Raw genomic sequence first — 13267 nt, forward strand, 5'->3', positions numbered from 1 at the left:
TTCATATTTGCTATGTAGGTTCCCCTGAGCTAGAACTGGTTTGGGATTGTTGTTGGTATTGGTCAAAGGTCATTCGAGGTCAGCACGAGTCAAAAGTCTTAACACAATTTTCACACAATATCTCAAGAAGTTGAGTATGCAGGATGTTCAAACTTTGTGTGTAGGTTGTCATTGGAGTAGATAATCTGTAGTGTGTTTCATGAATATCAAAGTTCATTTGAGGTCAACAAAATCTGGTCATTCCTTGTCAACTAAAGGCTAAAGGAATCTTTGTGATGATGATGTGTGCATGTGACACTGCTTGTGAACAAGATATCTCAAGAAGGGTAACCATGAGGGATCTCATACTTGGCAAGTGGATGCCCCACATTGAGTGCAAGAATCCTATTGTTTTGGTGGAGGTCAATGGTCATTTGAGGTCACCAGAGGTCAAATTGAAAACCTTGTAAACATGATATCTTGAGAAGGGAAACAGATGAATCTCATACTTGGTGTGTTGATGCGTAAGTAGAAAAACCCTGTTGTATTTGTTGGAGGTCAAAGGTCATTTTAGCTCAAAGGGTGAAAACTTAGTAAAGATGAATGAAAAAAAGAAGTGAATGTAAGAACAGGGAGTTGTTCCATATTAAACAACTCCCTGGTAAGAAACTGATTGATGACCATGTTAAAATAGCATCAATGCGTTAAATCTGCTAGTGTTAAATTACTAACCTGTGGTGAGTACAACAACCCTATTAAAAAATGGTGTAGATCAAGTAGTAGTGTAGATAGGTCAAACTGTGAAACTCTTGTAAAAGAGAGCATGTGGCCAGTTGGCCAAGGAGTCTGACTCGTTATCCAAGGATTGCTGGTTCGATTCCTGCCTAGTTCATTACGTTGTGTCCTTGGGCAAGATGCTTTATCTCACTTGACTCTCTCCACCCAGGGTTTAAATGGGTACCTGTGAGGTAACTTGTCATTGGGCGCAGTATATAACTGCTGCCGACTGGAGGGATTGTCTCTGGGACAGGTTATCATTGACCAGGGGTAATATAATGTCTGTAAAGCGCTTTGAGACCTATTGCTGGTATAAAGCACTATTTAAAAAGCAAATATTATTATGATTAAACATGATATCTTTGAGGTAAAACTTTTAATGGCTCATACTGTGATTTCATGGTTCACAAAAATGTTAGTCAATGCCCATAGATTTTAAACATTCTTTAACCTAGGTGTAAACACAGTATTACTTCACTATGAAAACTTTGACTGTCAATTTGAAACCACAGTACTTAAACAATATTTCCTATGAGCAAGGAATCATTAGTAAGCCTGTTGGCTATCTATTTGTTTGTTTTTAGTTTTGTTTTTTTTTTATTTTGAAACTTTTCTGGTTATTAATTAGTACTGTATATACCAGGGTTGTCCAACCTACGGCCCGCGGGCCACAGTCCGGCCCGCCGCAGGGTTGCGTCCGGCCCGCCAGAGATGCTCTACGGTGCGAAATTTTAGTGAGCAGATTTATTGATAACAATTTGAAGCTATAAAATCAATCATTCGAACCTTCTGGGTCCAAAACACTGCATACAGGTCAGTTTGTGTGACACTCTCAGCGGGGGGGGGCGGCTGAACTTTATTCATCTGTTTTATCAGGAAGGAAAATAGATCAGAGCGCTCCGCGCGCAGTGCTCACATTTTGTTGCCTTGGACTTCGGGCAAAAGAATGAAAAATGGAGAGTAGGGTTCATGCGGCCCCCTCCTTCATCATAATCATTCCAAGTGGCCCTCCTCTGCAAAAGGTTGGACAACCCTGGTATATACAGGTCAGTTCTCAAAGCAAACTACCAATGGACACTTGGATAAAGTAGTGGAAAAAAAACCACAAAAATATGCTGAATGTGATAAAACGTGTATATTTCACAATTTTCTGTATACAATATAGGTTTTTTTAGAAAGAAAACAACAGAATGAAACAAGAAATAATATTTACATGAAAGAAAAAAATGGATGTCAAAATTTCTTGTAGATGGTAAATTATCATCATATTAACTGTACAGAAAATAATATTGCATTATTAGTTTGGCATGTAGACATGTTGTAGATCTGTTACTACGGTTACACAGGTTATAGGTATCTATAAACTTACATCTTTATACACACTGATAACATTTTGTCACAAATTAGTTACCATGGAAACTTTATGAAAACGTTTTGTAATGACATACTACAAGAAGCGGTTTTTAAGGGGGTACAGTTACCATGACAACACAGGTTTTACAACCATTGGAAGGCCGTAGAAGATGCACCAAATTTTTATATCTGGTTTTGAGATGCACGACAGTAATGAGATGTGTAAACTAAGAAAGGAACAACTTGTTAAACAAATTACAACTTGGAAAATGCTGTAAATGGTATGAAGGCATTGTTTTTTTTTCATAATAAGTTTTAAAAATTTGGTTTTTTTAATTAATGAAACTTTTGCTAACGAATCCATTTAAACCAAACCCATTTAAAGATCATTCCTCCCTATCCCCTAACAGCCTCATTCCTTGAAACCAGCCACTTTCACCCGTGCGGAACTGTAGCAGAATGCCAGTTCGCGGGGTGGGATGAGTGTGACCCCGACGGGTATTTTCTGTCCCATGGTGAACATCCTCCTCCAAGTGCCGTCGTCAGCATCGTACAGGACGTAGACGGGTTCGTTTCCCCTCTTCTCGTCCACCCACAAGACACCGATTTTGCTCTGACGGAAGATGAATAACTCGGTGACGGTCGACAGGAACAGGGCACGGGGTAGACAGGCGGTGGCGGGATGTTCAGGACGGTACTCGCTCGGCTTCTTGAAGTGACATATCACCTTCCCGTCGCCGTGTAGCATCGCGGCTTTCTTTGAGGTTTCGCTGGCGATCGCTATCTGGATTTTCCCGTCTACTTTGAGGGACATGAGAGAATTTGCAGCCTTGAAGCTGACCTGTGGCTTGATCTCCTTTTTGATGGTGGAGGATCTGATATCCACGACGTGGAGTACCTCTGATTTATCATTGGCAATGATCACATAGTCCGGGTTCTCGGGGTACCAGTCGATGGCGGTTATACGAGCGTCTTGAGGAAGGAAGGTGAGTCGATAGTTTCTCACGCTGGTCGAAGAAGAAACTGTAGACGAACTGAAGAGACGATCTATGTTCACGGAGAAGACCTCTCTTCCGGCAGCGAAGAAGGTGTTCTGCTCTCGATCCGTCTTTGTGGCCGAGAAGCTGGATAGAACGACCGGAGCCACTACGTCCAGAGGTTGAAACGCTAGGATCCAACGTACATCCTCCGGCGTGTTTTTGTTAGCTCTGCCGAGACAGACACCGCCGTTACTCCTCTGGTCGACCGCCAACAGGAATTCATTGTTATCCAAAGTGGATATACCGACGCAGTTCTGTTTACGAACCAAAGTGCCGACGGAGGCATCCTGGGGCTTCTCCGCAAACTCCACGCCGAGCCCGCTGATGTCGTCGTCGAACTCGAGAAGAAGAGTGTGAGCCTGGACAAGTGTGAGTGCCTGGACGAGTTCCTCGCCTAACGCGACGGTAGCAAAGTCGTCGCTGTCGTCTTCGGCGAGAGCTCTCGCCAGCAGGCAGATCATCTGCAAGGCGCCTTTATTGTCTGTCGTATCGTCCAACAGAGATACGATACCGTGTTTACGTTTCTCTTCGATCTCTTGGACTTGCTCGATGAGTTTCTGGGCTCTGTGGTTGATATTCTTAACGGCCATAGCTGCAGACTGGTCTATTTTCTTTCTGGCGCCTGCCACAATCTGTCCTGCCCCTCTCTGTCCTCTGCGGTACGTCACAATCAAATCTGCAAGCTGTCGTTTGATCTGAGGAACTTCCTGAAACACAGCCGCCAACTCATCGTCCAGCGAGGTACCACCCGGGGGCGTGAACCCGTACGTATAGCTTTGGCTACTGGTAAGTGTCGGTTTGTGACTGGTACTTGGGTCACAACACACGGGACACTTCACATTCCCGGCTGTTGATCGAACGCAACTTGCACAGAGTTTGTGTTCGCAGGAAAGAACGTTGGTCAGTTCACTAGTACTGGTACAAAAGCAACACTCCATGATTCGCTACTGAAACAAGAACAAAAACACAAAATCATGTAAATTGTTAATTCTTGGCAGTGAAATAGGTAATTAAGAAATACTCTCAGCTTGGTTGACGACCCTCCAACTGTATCCTTGTCTTGCAATGGAAATGAAACACTTTCCAATCTTAAGAAGGATAAAAAAATATAAAAAATGAGATGGTCTGAACCATCCGGAAAGTACTTTTGGAAACTTTTAGCAAATTTATTCACTCCCTTAAATAAATATTGGAATGGAAGTATGATAGATGGATGGAAGGATGCGAAGTTGGTAATTTTAACCAAAAAATGTACTAAATTACAACCAGATCTCTGTTGGGACCCTACATGTACCTGATGCATGGAAGCTCTCAGTTTATACCTCCATCCCCTACTCCCCGCCCCCCCAACAAGAGCACAAATACTTACCTTTAAATTATCTTTGTGCTCTGCAATGTTAGCCTAACTTACATTCTGGAAGCTGCTCTTGCTACACTCATGACTAGTAGCACTAGGCCTAGGACCAAGTAGAAGTTAGAACCAGTAGCCTATTACTCAGATTTCACAGAAGGCCATCCGTACAACCCTACATAAATATGAGTATACACATGTATCTTGTTAATGTCACAGGTGCTCCCAATGTCATTATAAATTCGCGAACATAAATAAAAAGCAATTTTAAATAGTATAAACATGGAGAACTGCTTCCATGGTTAGGCTTGGCCAACGACAACTAGCCTAGCCTACTAATACTACTAACTAGTAGAAGTACCATATTATTATATACTGTAACTGCTTTACCTCTCCTTGATGGTGTGCGGCCGTCACCGGAAACGTTTGAAATCAAATCCAAATTCTCCCTCAAGTACAATCATTCGATCAGTAAAATATTACATTTTGTATGACTTTCCTTTCTTTGTCGCTAAATTGATGTTAACATTTTGCCCTTTACTTGCTATTTCGAAATTTGCAAAGTGCTACAAAGAACACTTGTAGTGTTGTAAGTTGTAACGAACACAGCAGCAATGTACGTTTTGGAAATAATGGGGGGATTCCCCAAAATTACTTGCACTGCGTTATTGCAATGGCAAATCACGTGACGAGATCAGGGAGCGCCTTGATGAGGGATGTATCGCTGTTCATATATGGAACTCTCTCATTGGTGTACGTCATCATTGTCTGGTTTACCCAGCACTTTATCTAAATAATGGTGTGTCATATGAAGGAAAACTGATAGAGTTAAATTTAGGATGAGTTTAGTACCGTCTGGGATATTTGTTTTTGGGAGGGGGAGGGGGAGGGGTGAGGCGGGTCGATATTGACGTCAGTGGCCAATCTGGTATTATAAAGACCATAACGTCTAGCAGTCCATAACGTCGCCATAACGTCTGGCAGCTTTTTCTGTCTTTTTCATTTTTTCATGTTTCATTTTTACTCAATTGAACACCAATATGTCAGTCAAAATCAATACCGGTTTGCATAATCACACTGCTCTAATTTGAGTAAGATCTGTTACAATGGGCTTCGATTTGGAAGGAGGAGCGAGAGGGGTATGTCGCCAAGTTTGGGACCAGGCGTTAACTAATGTACTGAGTGCCTTTACCTATATCCCGTGTTGTTTTCTTTTTTAACTTTGGAGGAGGGAGGGGGGGGGGTATTACAGACTCTCCTCTCTTGTGGTCGCTCCAGTTATTTGTGTATCACACAGATAATTAAAACAATCAAAACATTTTCATATTTCTTTTAATCAGCACATTTTTCGACTGGTGAACAAACCCTTTAACATTAAAATTTTCCTTTTTTTTTCTTCTTCTAAAACTGTTTATAAATTTTAACACAAAACGTCGAAATTCCAAGAAAAAAAATCGAAATATCAAGGTATGTCTGAATATTTTGAGGTAAAACAAAAATGTTTGGTATAAAATGGGAAGGAATTAAAACCTTGCTTACACAACTCCCTAGAACGTTCGCCACGGAACCAAAGTTCGTTTCCTGGACCCTTCCCACTACAAAAAAAGGTGATCGCGTGGTAGAGCCTATATCGTATCATGAAAAAGTAATCAATACAGCCGTTAATTAAACCTTAATTCTCTGACCCTTAGAATGGGAGTTGGGGGGGGGGGGTTTGCTTTCCCCCTTACACGACGAACTTAGCTGGCTACACGCCTGAAATTGTATGCAGATCCCCTCTCCATTTCACTCACCTTCTCTCTACCCCCCCCCCCCCCCACACCTCCCCTCCATATGACCTCCACAGTATCATACTTAGTATTGAGAACATTTAGCTAAGGTTAGCTGATGTATATGCAACCTCGTGACTTGAGGATGGCCGCAATTCTATAAATAGATTGTTGACGTTACAACGTTAGTGACCATTATTTGATTTCTAGCATATTTGGCAGGGTGGAGGGGTGGGTTAAGGGTGGGGTAGGGGTGGGATGAGGGTGAGATGTGGTTTTTAATGGGTAATGACGTCTTTTACACCAAGCGTCTCTAGTGAGTATCGCAAATTTAGAGAGCTTGAATGAAGTCAACTGATGTTAGCAATGGCGTCCGCAGGATTTCAAAGTTTTGTTGATCTAAAATTAAGTTCAAAATTTCCCCTCGTCTGATTTAGGTAGCTAGCTAAGGGAAGGAACTTTGATGGCAGAGACAGTGACGAACCAAGGATTTACAAAAGGAGGCGTGAAGTTCGTGGCGTCGTTGAAACCGCCTTCCATATATTGTAAAAGAAGAGAACAAGTTGAAACGTCCAATAATGTATTCCGAGGCATATTTATACATCAGTGTATATATATCTCTAAAACGTATAAGTTTGGGCTAATGACTATTTTTAAGTGTGAGGTTGGTAAAACAAAGGGGGAGGGGGGGGGGGTGGGGTAGCAGTGGTCTTATTCTTCACTGACTGACGATAGGAGGTGGGGTGCATTAGCACCTACCGCCCTTTATGCGTGCACGCCACTGGATGTTGCAGTCGTAACGGTCACACGGAGGAGGAAACTATACGTAATATTTATGCTATACACATTACATATTGAAGTTCGCTAGTTTCTTATTGCTTCCAGGCACACACAGTGTAGCTAGATCTACAAACATCCACCCCCCCCCCACACACACACACACATACACACACCACCCCTGCCCCCAAACCCCTCCATTCCGAGAAAAAAAAACTGGTAAGGTCAACAATACAAAATATATACATAAATCACTTTATGTTTATTCTTATTGTTACTTTATTGATTACTTTCTGTGTATATAGTAGTAGTAAACTAAATACACTTTAATTATGTCAACTATGCTTTTTACATACTTGATTTAGAAATAATATGCAAACTCAGGATTATTACGAGTACAATTATCGAGTAAATACTCCAATTATTACAATATCAACTTTAAAGAATTACTTCTTTTTTTTTTCTATTTCTTCTTCTTCTCGTAAATTTCTTTGCAGAAGTTTGAAGAATGTTCTTTGCGTTGCGTCGACTTCATAGGAAGCTTGGCAAACAAGAACAATATTAATAATGATTAATAAGACAGTCTGGTACATTTTCTTTTCCTACAATACACTGCACACATTTAGTATGCAGGTACATGTTACATAGAATTAAAGGACACTATCGTAACGTAATGCAAAATTAATGATTAAGTTGTTGTACTGGTAAAATATACACCTGGTAAAATATACAACGACCATTAAAGGTAATATATACATCTTTTCTTTCCTTTTTTTGTCTTTTTTAACACGAATAAAAGCAACTTACTTTCTTATACCATTTAATGATTGTTATGAAGTGAGAACTCACCAGATAAAAGGAAAACGTTTTTTTTTTCTGCTTCAAAATTAATGAAAGAGCGAACCAGAAATGAATTTATCTATTTAATTAAACTAAATAGAGCTCAGGTGGTTAATTTAGAAGAAATTTTAATGAGGACTATACGGGACAAAAAAACAAAGATAAAATACACACATTATATGTGACGAAAACGTGTAAAGGTTTGTAACCTGTCACTCCACCCTCTACATACAAAATATGAGTTTATTAAATACCTCCGCCATATTGTAAATGAAAAACACACACATATCTTCTAATATCGATCAGGATTTTTGAAGAGAGTACCCCCCCCCATACAACCCCCCCATCTTCCTCCACCTCCTCCGCCCAACCCCTTCCCACCACCGATCGATTGAAATTACTTGTTACGAATAAAACTTTTTACAACAACAACAAATATTATTCACCAATCTTAATTTCCGGTCACACTACATTACAGAAGACTTGAGCAAGTCTAAATACACGAATCGCTAAAAGAGAGTTTTCAATGATTTTCATTACTAGTTTTAATGCCTTTGGTTTGTTTAAGAGATCAACTGTGTCAATGATAAAGGTAAAACAAGAAGCAACTAATGCGATCTGGTTCGTTGGTTGGTTTCAAGTTCAAATATATTTGTCTTCATACTGAAAATATGAAAACAAAAGGCGACAACAAGTTTCTCCTTATGTGATGGCACTATTGAATTACACACAGACAATATGGAAGCCCCACACAGGTCTCCAGAGTTGCTCCCCCCCCCCCCACCCGCCCTTTTTATTTATTTTTTTGACGTTTTTCATGAACTTGATCTTTTTCATAAATGTTGTGAGAGTTTGGTTTTCCTCAAAGCCTTTGAAAAAAAAAAATTGACATTGCGTCTGTGCCATATATTGTTGGTTTCCCACAGTATATATACCTGATGCACAAAGCAAACCTAATTAGCGCACGACCCAATCCGAGTCATCGTTATATTACAGATTCGTACTCCACCATCATTGAAGCACATTACCATCTTATCTGGAAGAAGCCCATCCAACCCTGTCGGTGTCTCCCCATTGCCATGGATCGTCTTCATCACCGACCCAGTGGTCGCATTGTATAAGACAATCTCCCAACCTCTCATCTGGACAGGCACCCAGAGAACGGCCGCCGTTATAACTGGGTTCTCTACCCAGCACAGCAGAGTTGGATTAGCATCTGGTTTGCCCGATGGTGCCTTAAAGCTGTGTTTGACGTTACCATTGGTGTCAATCATGAGCACTCTAGCCTGGGAGGAATCCTTAACCAACATGGCGACATCATTGTTTACAATGTTACACCTTATTAACGACAGGTAAATACTGGAAGATATGACCCTCACGTTAAGACCAGTGGTGGTTGAAACCACTGTCAGGTCATGACACTTATTGGTTGTGTAAATCACAAACTCAGTCGAAAACCCAAATCCGCCAGCATTGGATAAGGGCACTGGGTACCAATCGATGCCAGTAATGGTGGCGTTCTTTGGCATCGATTTGGGACAGATGGTCTTAATACCCTGGGCGGGGCAGCGATTCTCTGAGGTGGGGTACTTACTAGAATTCACATCAATGATGTATATTTCTTGTCCCACAGCGATGAGGATATTTTGATCTGGCTCGGAGATATCGGAACGTAGGGACAGGGTACAGAAAATGACATTAGAGATGTAATTGGCAGGCTTCAAAGTGAAGAGCCAAACGACATCGGCAGGTCGATCCTGATACACCTCCCCGATACAGACGCCTGCGACTCTGCGGTCATCCCTGGCAATAATAAGGCGACCACCACTTAATGAGAGTACACCGATGGTACTGCTTGTATCATAGACCAACTCTCCGACGCTACCATCTGGCGGGTATCCAATAAACTCAAATGAACAACCCGACGGCTCGGCATTACGAATGGCCGTTTTAGAATCCTTCACAGCCAATCTCGCATTGCTAACGATATCTTGCATAACATCTCTCCCCACTGTGCCAGTTGAAGCCGACGAGACGTTACTAAGCTCTGTCAACCTAGTGTGTGCCCTTTGCAGTATTTGGAGGTGTACATCGGTTCCTATATTACCCCCCTCTTGGGTTCCTCCTTCGATTATTTCCAAGTATTGCTTCTTTCGCTGTTCTGCGAATGTCAGTGCTCGATCGTGAGCGGCGAATATTTTCAATCTGACTTTCTCCGCCTGTTCGACGACTTTTCCACCTTCGACTAAGCCTTGACCTAACGTCATGTTATCTTTGAGATTAGAGAAAGCTGCCCCGAGTAGCAACAGTTTCAGTTGGACCCGGATAAGTGCCGCTTTCTCCTTGACTGGAGTAACCTTGTGATTCTGCCGGCGACATTTCGTAGCGATACACTCTCTACAGACGGTATCTTCGCATTGTTCACAAGAGGCCTCCAGTTTCACGCCTGGATGGCGCACGCAGTTTGGTACCTTCTTTTCAGTCTCTTTTGGCGCTCCACCACCGACGCCGGCAGGGGCAGCCTCTACCCGTCTGGTCGTGGCTACGTTGGCGGGTTGTGGTTGTGGCTCCGCTGGAGTATTAACTCCCAGGGTACCCCGTAAAGAATCAACGATTGAAATAAGGGCAAAGTTGTCGCGAAGACCTTCGACTCCTTGTTTCCCTAAGTCGTGTTGCTTTCGACAAACTGGGCAATCGAATGACCCACGACCGACTCGTTCCATTTGTTGCAAGCATACCAAACAAAATGAGTGACCACACGTTAACACTTTGGGCCTCTTGAAAATTTCGAAACAAACTGTGCATTCAATACTGAGGCGAATGTTTGGCAAGCCCTGGTCTCCCATCGTCGGTATTTTTTTTGTTTTGTTTTGTAATTTAAGTCTTTGTCATTTTCGGAAATCAATATCACATCAAATTTTTCCAACTTGATCCAATGTGGGATTTACCATCAACCCGAATTTCGCGAAATTAGCAAGTCAATGCAGTATAAGCTATAACAACAGGAAGTCTAGCTAGAACAGTAATCAAATTCCGCCATTGTCAGTCGTTTGACTAATAATGTGTAATAATGTAACTGATTTTCACACACAGTGGTCTTACATATGTCATAGATGTTTATATGTCTCTTATTACATCTTCCCAGTGACAAGTTAATTCACAGTTAGCACAACAAACAACTTCAAAAAATCCGTACTTGGTCTCCGAGAAAAGTTCCATTCACTAACATAGGTCTTAAAAAGACTAAATCGATTAACATTTCTGCGACATTTTGAAAAGATAATGTGCACACTATATAAGTTCGAAAGCTCAAGATCATACACACAGCAAACATGTACGGTGTATCCAAAAAAAGAGCCTAGAATCCGTATTCTCGCTCAAGAATAATAGTTAATTTGTTTTAGCTGAAATAAAACATTCTCACATATATATATCCATAGAAAATATTATATTTGCACTTGACGAACAGCCAGTCAGCTGAAAATATGAATTCCAGAGGGAAAAGTCCAATTTCCAAACGTTTTTGGTTCAACAACGTTCAGTCCGGAAACAGCGCGTCGGCTGCACACGAGACCATACTGTATATGATGTTAGATATACGTACGCTTTACACTGTGCATTTTGACAGCACAGAACACTTCGGTGCCTGCCTATACCTTCACGTAGCCTATAATGTTCAATTCACATTTCTGGCAAAGTCGCAATTGCCATGTTTGTTCAAGAGGTGAACAAGGTCTAGCCTATAGCCAAGCACGGTAGAATCCTTTCTAGGCAGAATGCTGCTTACTCACTCCCGTAATTTAGCAATTCTTTTGGGGAATATCCAGCCCAAAATGAATGGTTTTTTGGTTTCGTTGCAACACTGAGCTGGCGACTGAATTGTGTCAGCGCTCGGGAGACAATGAGGGGTCACGGCTACAGTACAGAACTTTAAGCGATATAGTGAAGCCTTTTAGAGAGGAACTTTGTTCGTTTATATATAACTGATTCCGAGGTTTCAGTCATGTTTTCTTGACCTAAGAGTTTATTGTATCCTTTTATAACCTCCTGACCTGCTCCCCAACCCAACAAAGAAAGTAAAAAGAACTAGCTGGTCGCTTGATGCTATATCATTAAGAGCTAATTGTCTGCCTCGATCATGACCAAACTATGTATATACGTAGGCCTATAGAAGACTAAAATACAAGTTGTTTATCGTTGTTGGTACTGATTATGATATTATTATCTTCAGGTAATCCATATGAGGACCAGGCAAGACAAGAAAGGGGGAGCCCCTGGAATGAATTTGGAGGCTCGTGAAAATATGGGGAGGGGGGGGGGGTTCCGAAAAAATATCGGATAGGCTATATGAACAGTGCAAAAAGGGGGCTGGTGACGTACCCTACGGCCAGACCTGGCTCATGACGTGACTTATGTTTTTGTACTTCCACAGAGGTGAGGCACAGTATATAAGTAGCAGTTTCCCACGAGTGTTAAACGGTGTTATTAAAGACCTTTCCACGTGGTGGGTCGGTCGCTAACATTTGCTTTTGGAAATACCTAATTTCGACCTTAAATTTATAAATAAATATTTGTAAAATATTGTCCGTGCATTAGGTCATAACTACTAGTTCAGAGAACCCGACACAGTTCTGAGATTTGGCTGGACGGGGTTGGGGAGGGGTGGGTTGGGTGTCACTGAGGAGTCAAGCCATACGTTTAGTGCAGGACCACGTAATTATGCATCATTGGTGTTGAAACTTCCACCCTGGGCGGCACAACCACCAACGACTAAAACGATTGCCCTTAAATCTTGAATCTATAACATGGATATGACGGTTTATGGAACCTGCGTTAGTAGACGTACTAAGCTCTTCATTTGGGGTGCAATCATTGCATGGGGTTCTAGTGGAAGCCTAACACACCGTGCGGTGTGTATGGGTATAGGCTGCAATGCAATAGCAATGTTAGGAAAGGCTACCATCGTGGTAGGCGGAACCCTGGTAGATGATTATGCCAAGGACCCCCACCCTCCCCTTCCTAATTTACCCCTCCCTTTGTCCTTTAGTATAGTACGAAATGTAGAGGACTTTGTTTGTTTTAATCACATACCTCCAAATGTCCCTAATAGATCTCGTGTCCTGAGACTAGAAGCCCTATGACCCCCTTCTTATCTCGTCTAGCTATACCATTGGCATTACCGACATTATTTGCAACTGCAACAACTTGATTCCTTTTTTGAGCAAGAGCTTTCTGCATCTTGACAAAATCTTTTGTAACAACGGAAACGAAAAATGGTTTTACATATTACATGACTTTCAGCTACATTTGCATAATCTGTTCCGTATTCACTCAGTTTTTGTATATGAACGTTTATATGTATGCTGTTATATTCCTTTAAC

At 41.6% G+C, this 13267-nt stretch overlaps 2 protein-coding genes across 3 annotated transcripts; both read right to left on the bottom strand.

Moving 5' to 3' along the window:
• Positions 1 to 1108: 1108 nt before the first annotated feature.
• LOC139984317 (uncharacterized) lies at positions 1109 to 5130 on the bottom strand. Of its 2 annotated transcripts, none has more exons than XM_071998184.1 (2): positions 4891 to 5130; positions 1109 to 4093 (listed from the first exon to the last, which is right to left on the bottom strand). In XM_071998184.1, exon 2 carries the CDS (start codon positions 4085 to 4087, stop codon positions 2522 to 2524), a length of 1566 nt encoding a protein of 521 aa, XP_071854285.1. In that variant the 5' UTR covers positions 4088 to 4093; positions 4891 to 5130; the 3' UTR covers positions 1109 to 2521. The 2 variants fall into 2 exon arrangements, with proteins under 2 accessions (XP_071854285.1, XP_071854284.1); XM_071998183.1 differs by having other exon boundaries at positions 1109 to 4096; positions 4891 to 5129.
• Positions 5131 to 6780: 1650 nt separating this feature from the next.
• LOC139984307 (uncharacterized) lies at positions 6781 to 11791 on the bottom strand. Its single transcript, XM_071998172.1, has one exon. The coding sequence runs from the start codon at positions 10730 to 10732 to the stop codon at positions 8840 to 8842; it is 1893 nt and encodes a 630-aa protein (XP_071854273.1). The 5' UTR covers positions 10733 to 11791; the 3' UTR covers positions 6781 to 8839.
• Between the last annotated feature and the right edge of the window lie 1476 nt (positions 11792 to 13267).

The sequence above is a fragment of the Apostichopus japonicus genome, chromosome 17 (assembly GCF_037975245.1).
Source record: "Apostichopus japonicus isolate 1M-3 chromosome 17, ASM3797524v1, whole genome shotgun sequence".
In the NCBI taxonomy this organism is placed as follows: domain Eukaryota; kingdom Metazoa; phylum Echinodermata; class Holothuroidea; order Aspidochirotida; family Stichopodidae; genus Apostichopus; species Apostichopus japonicus.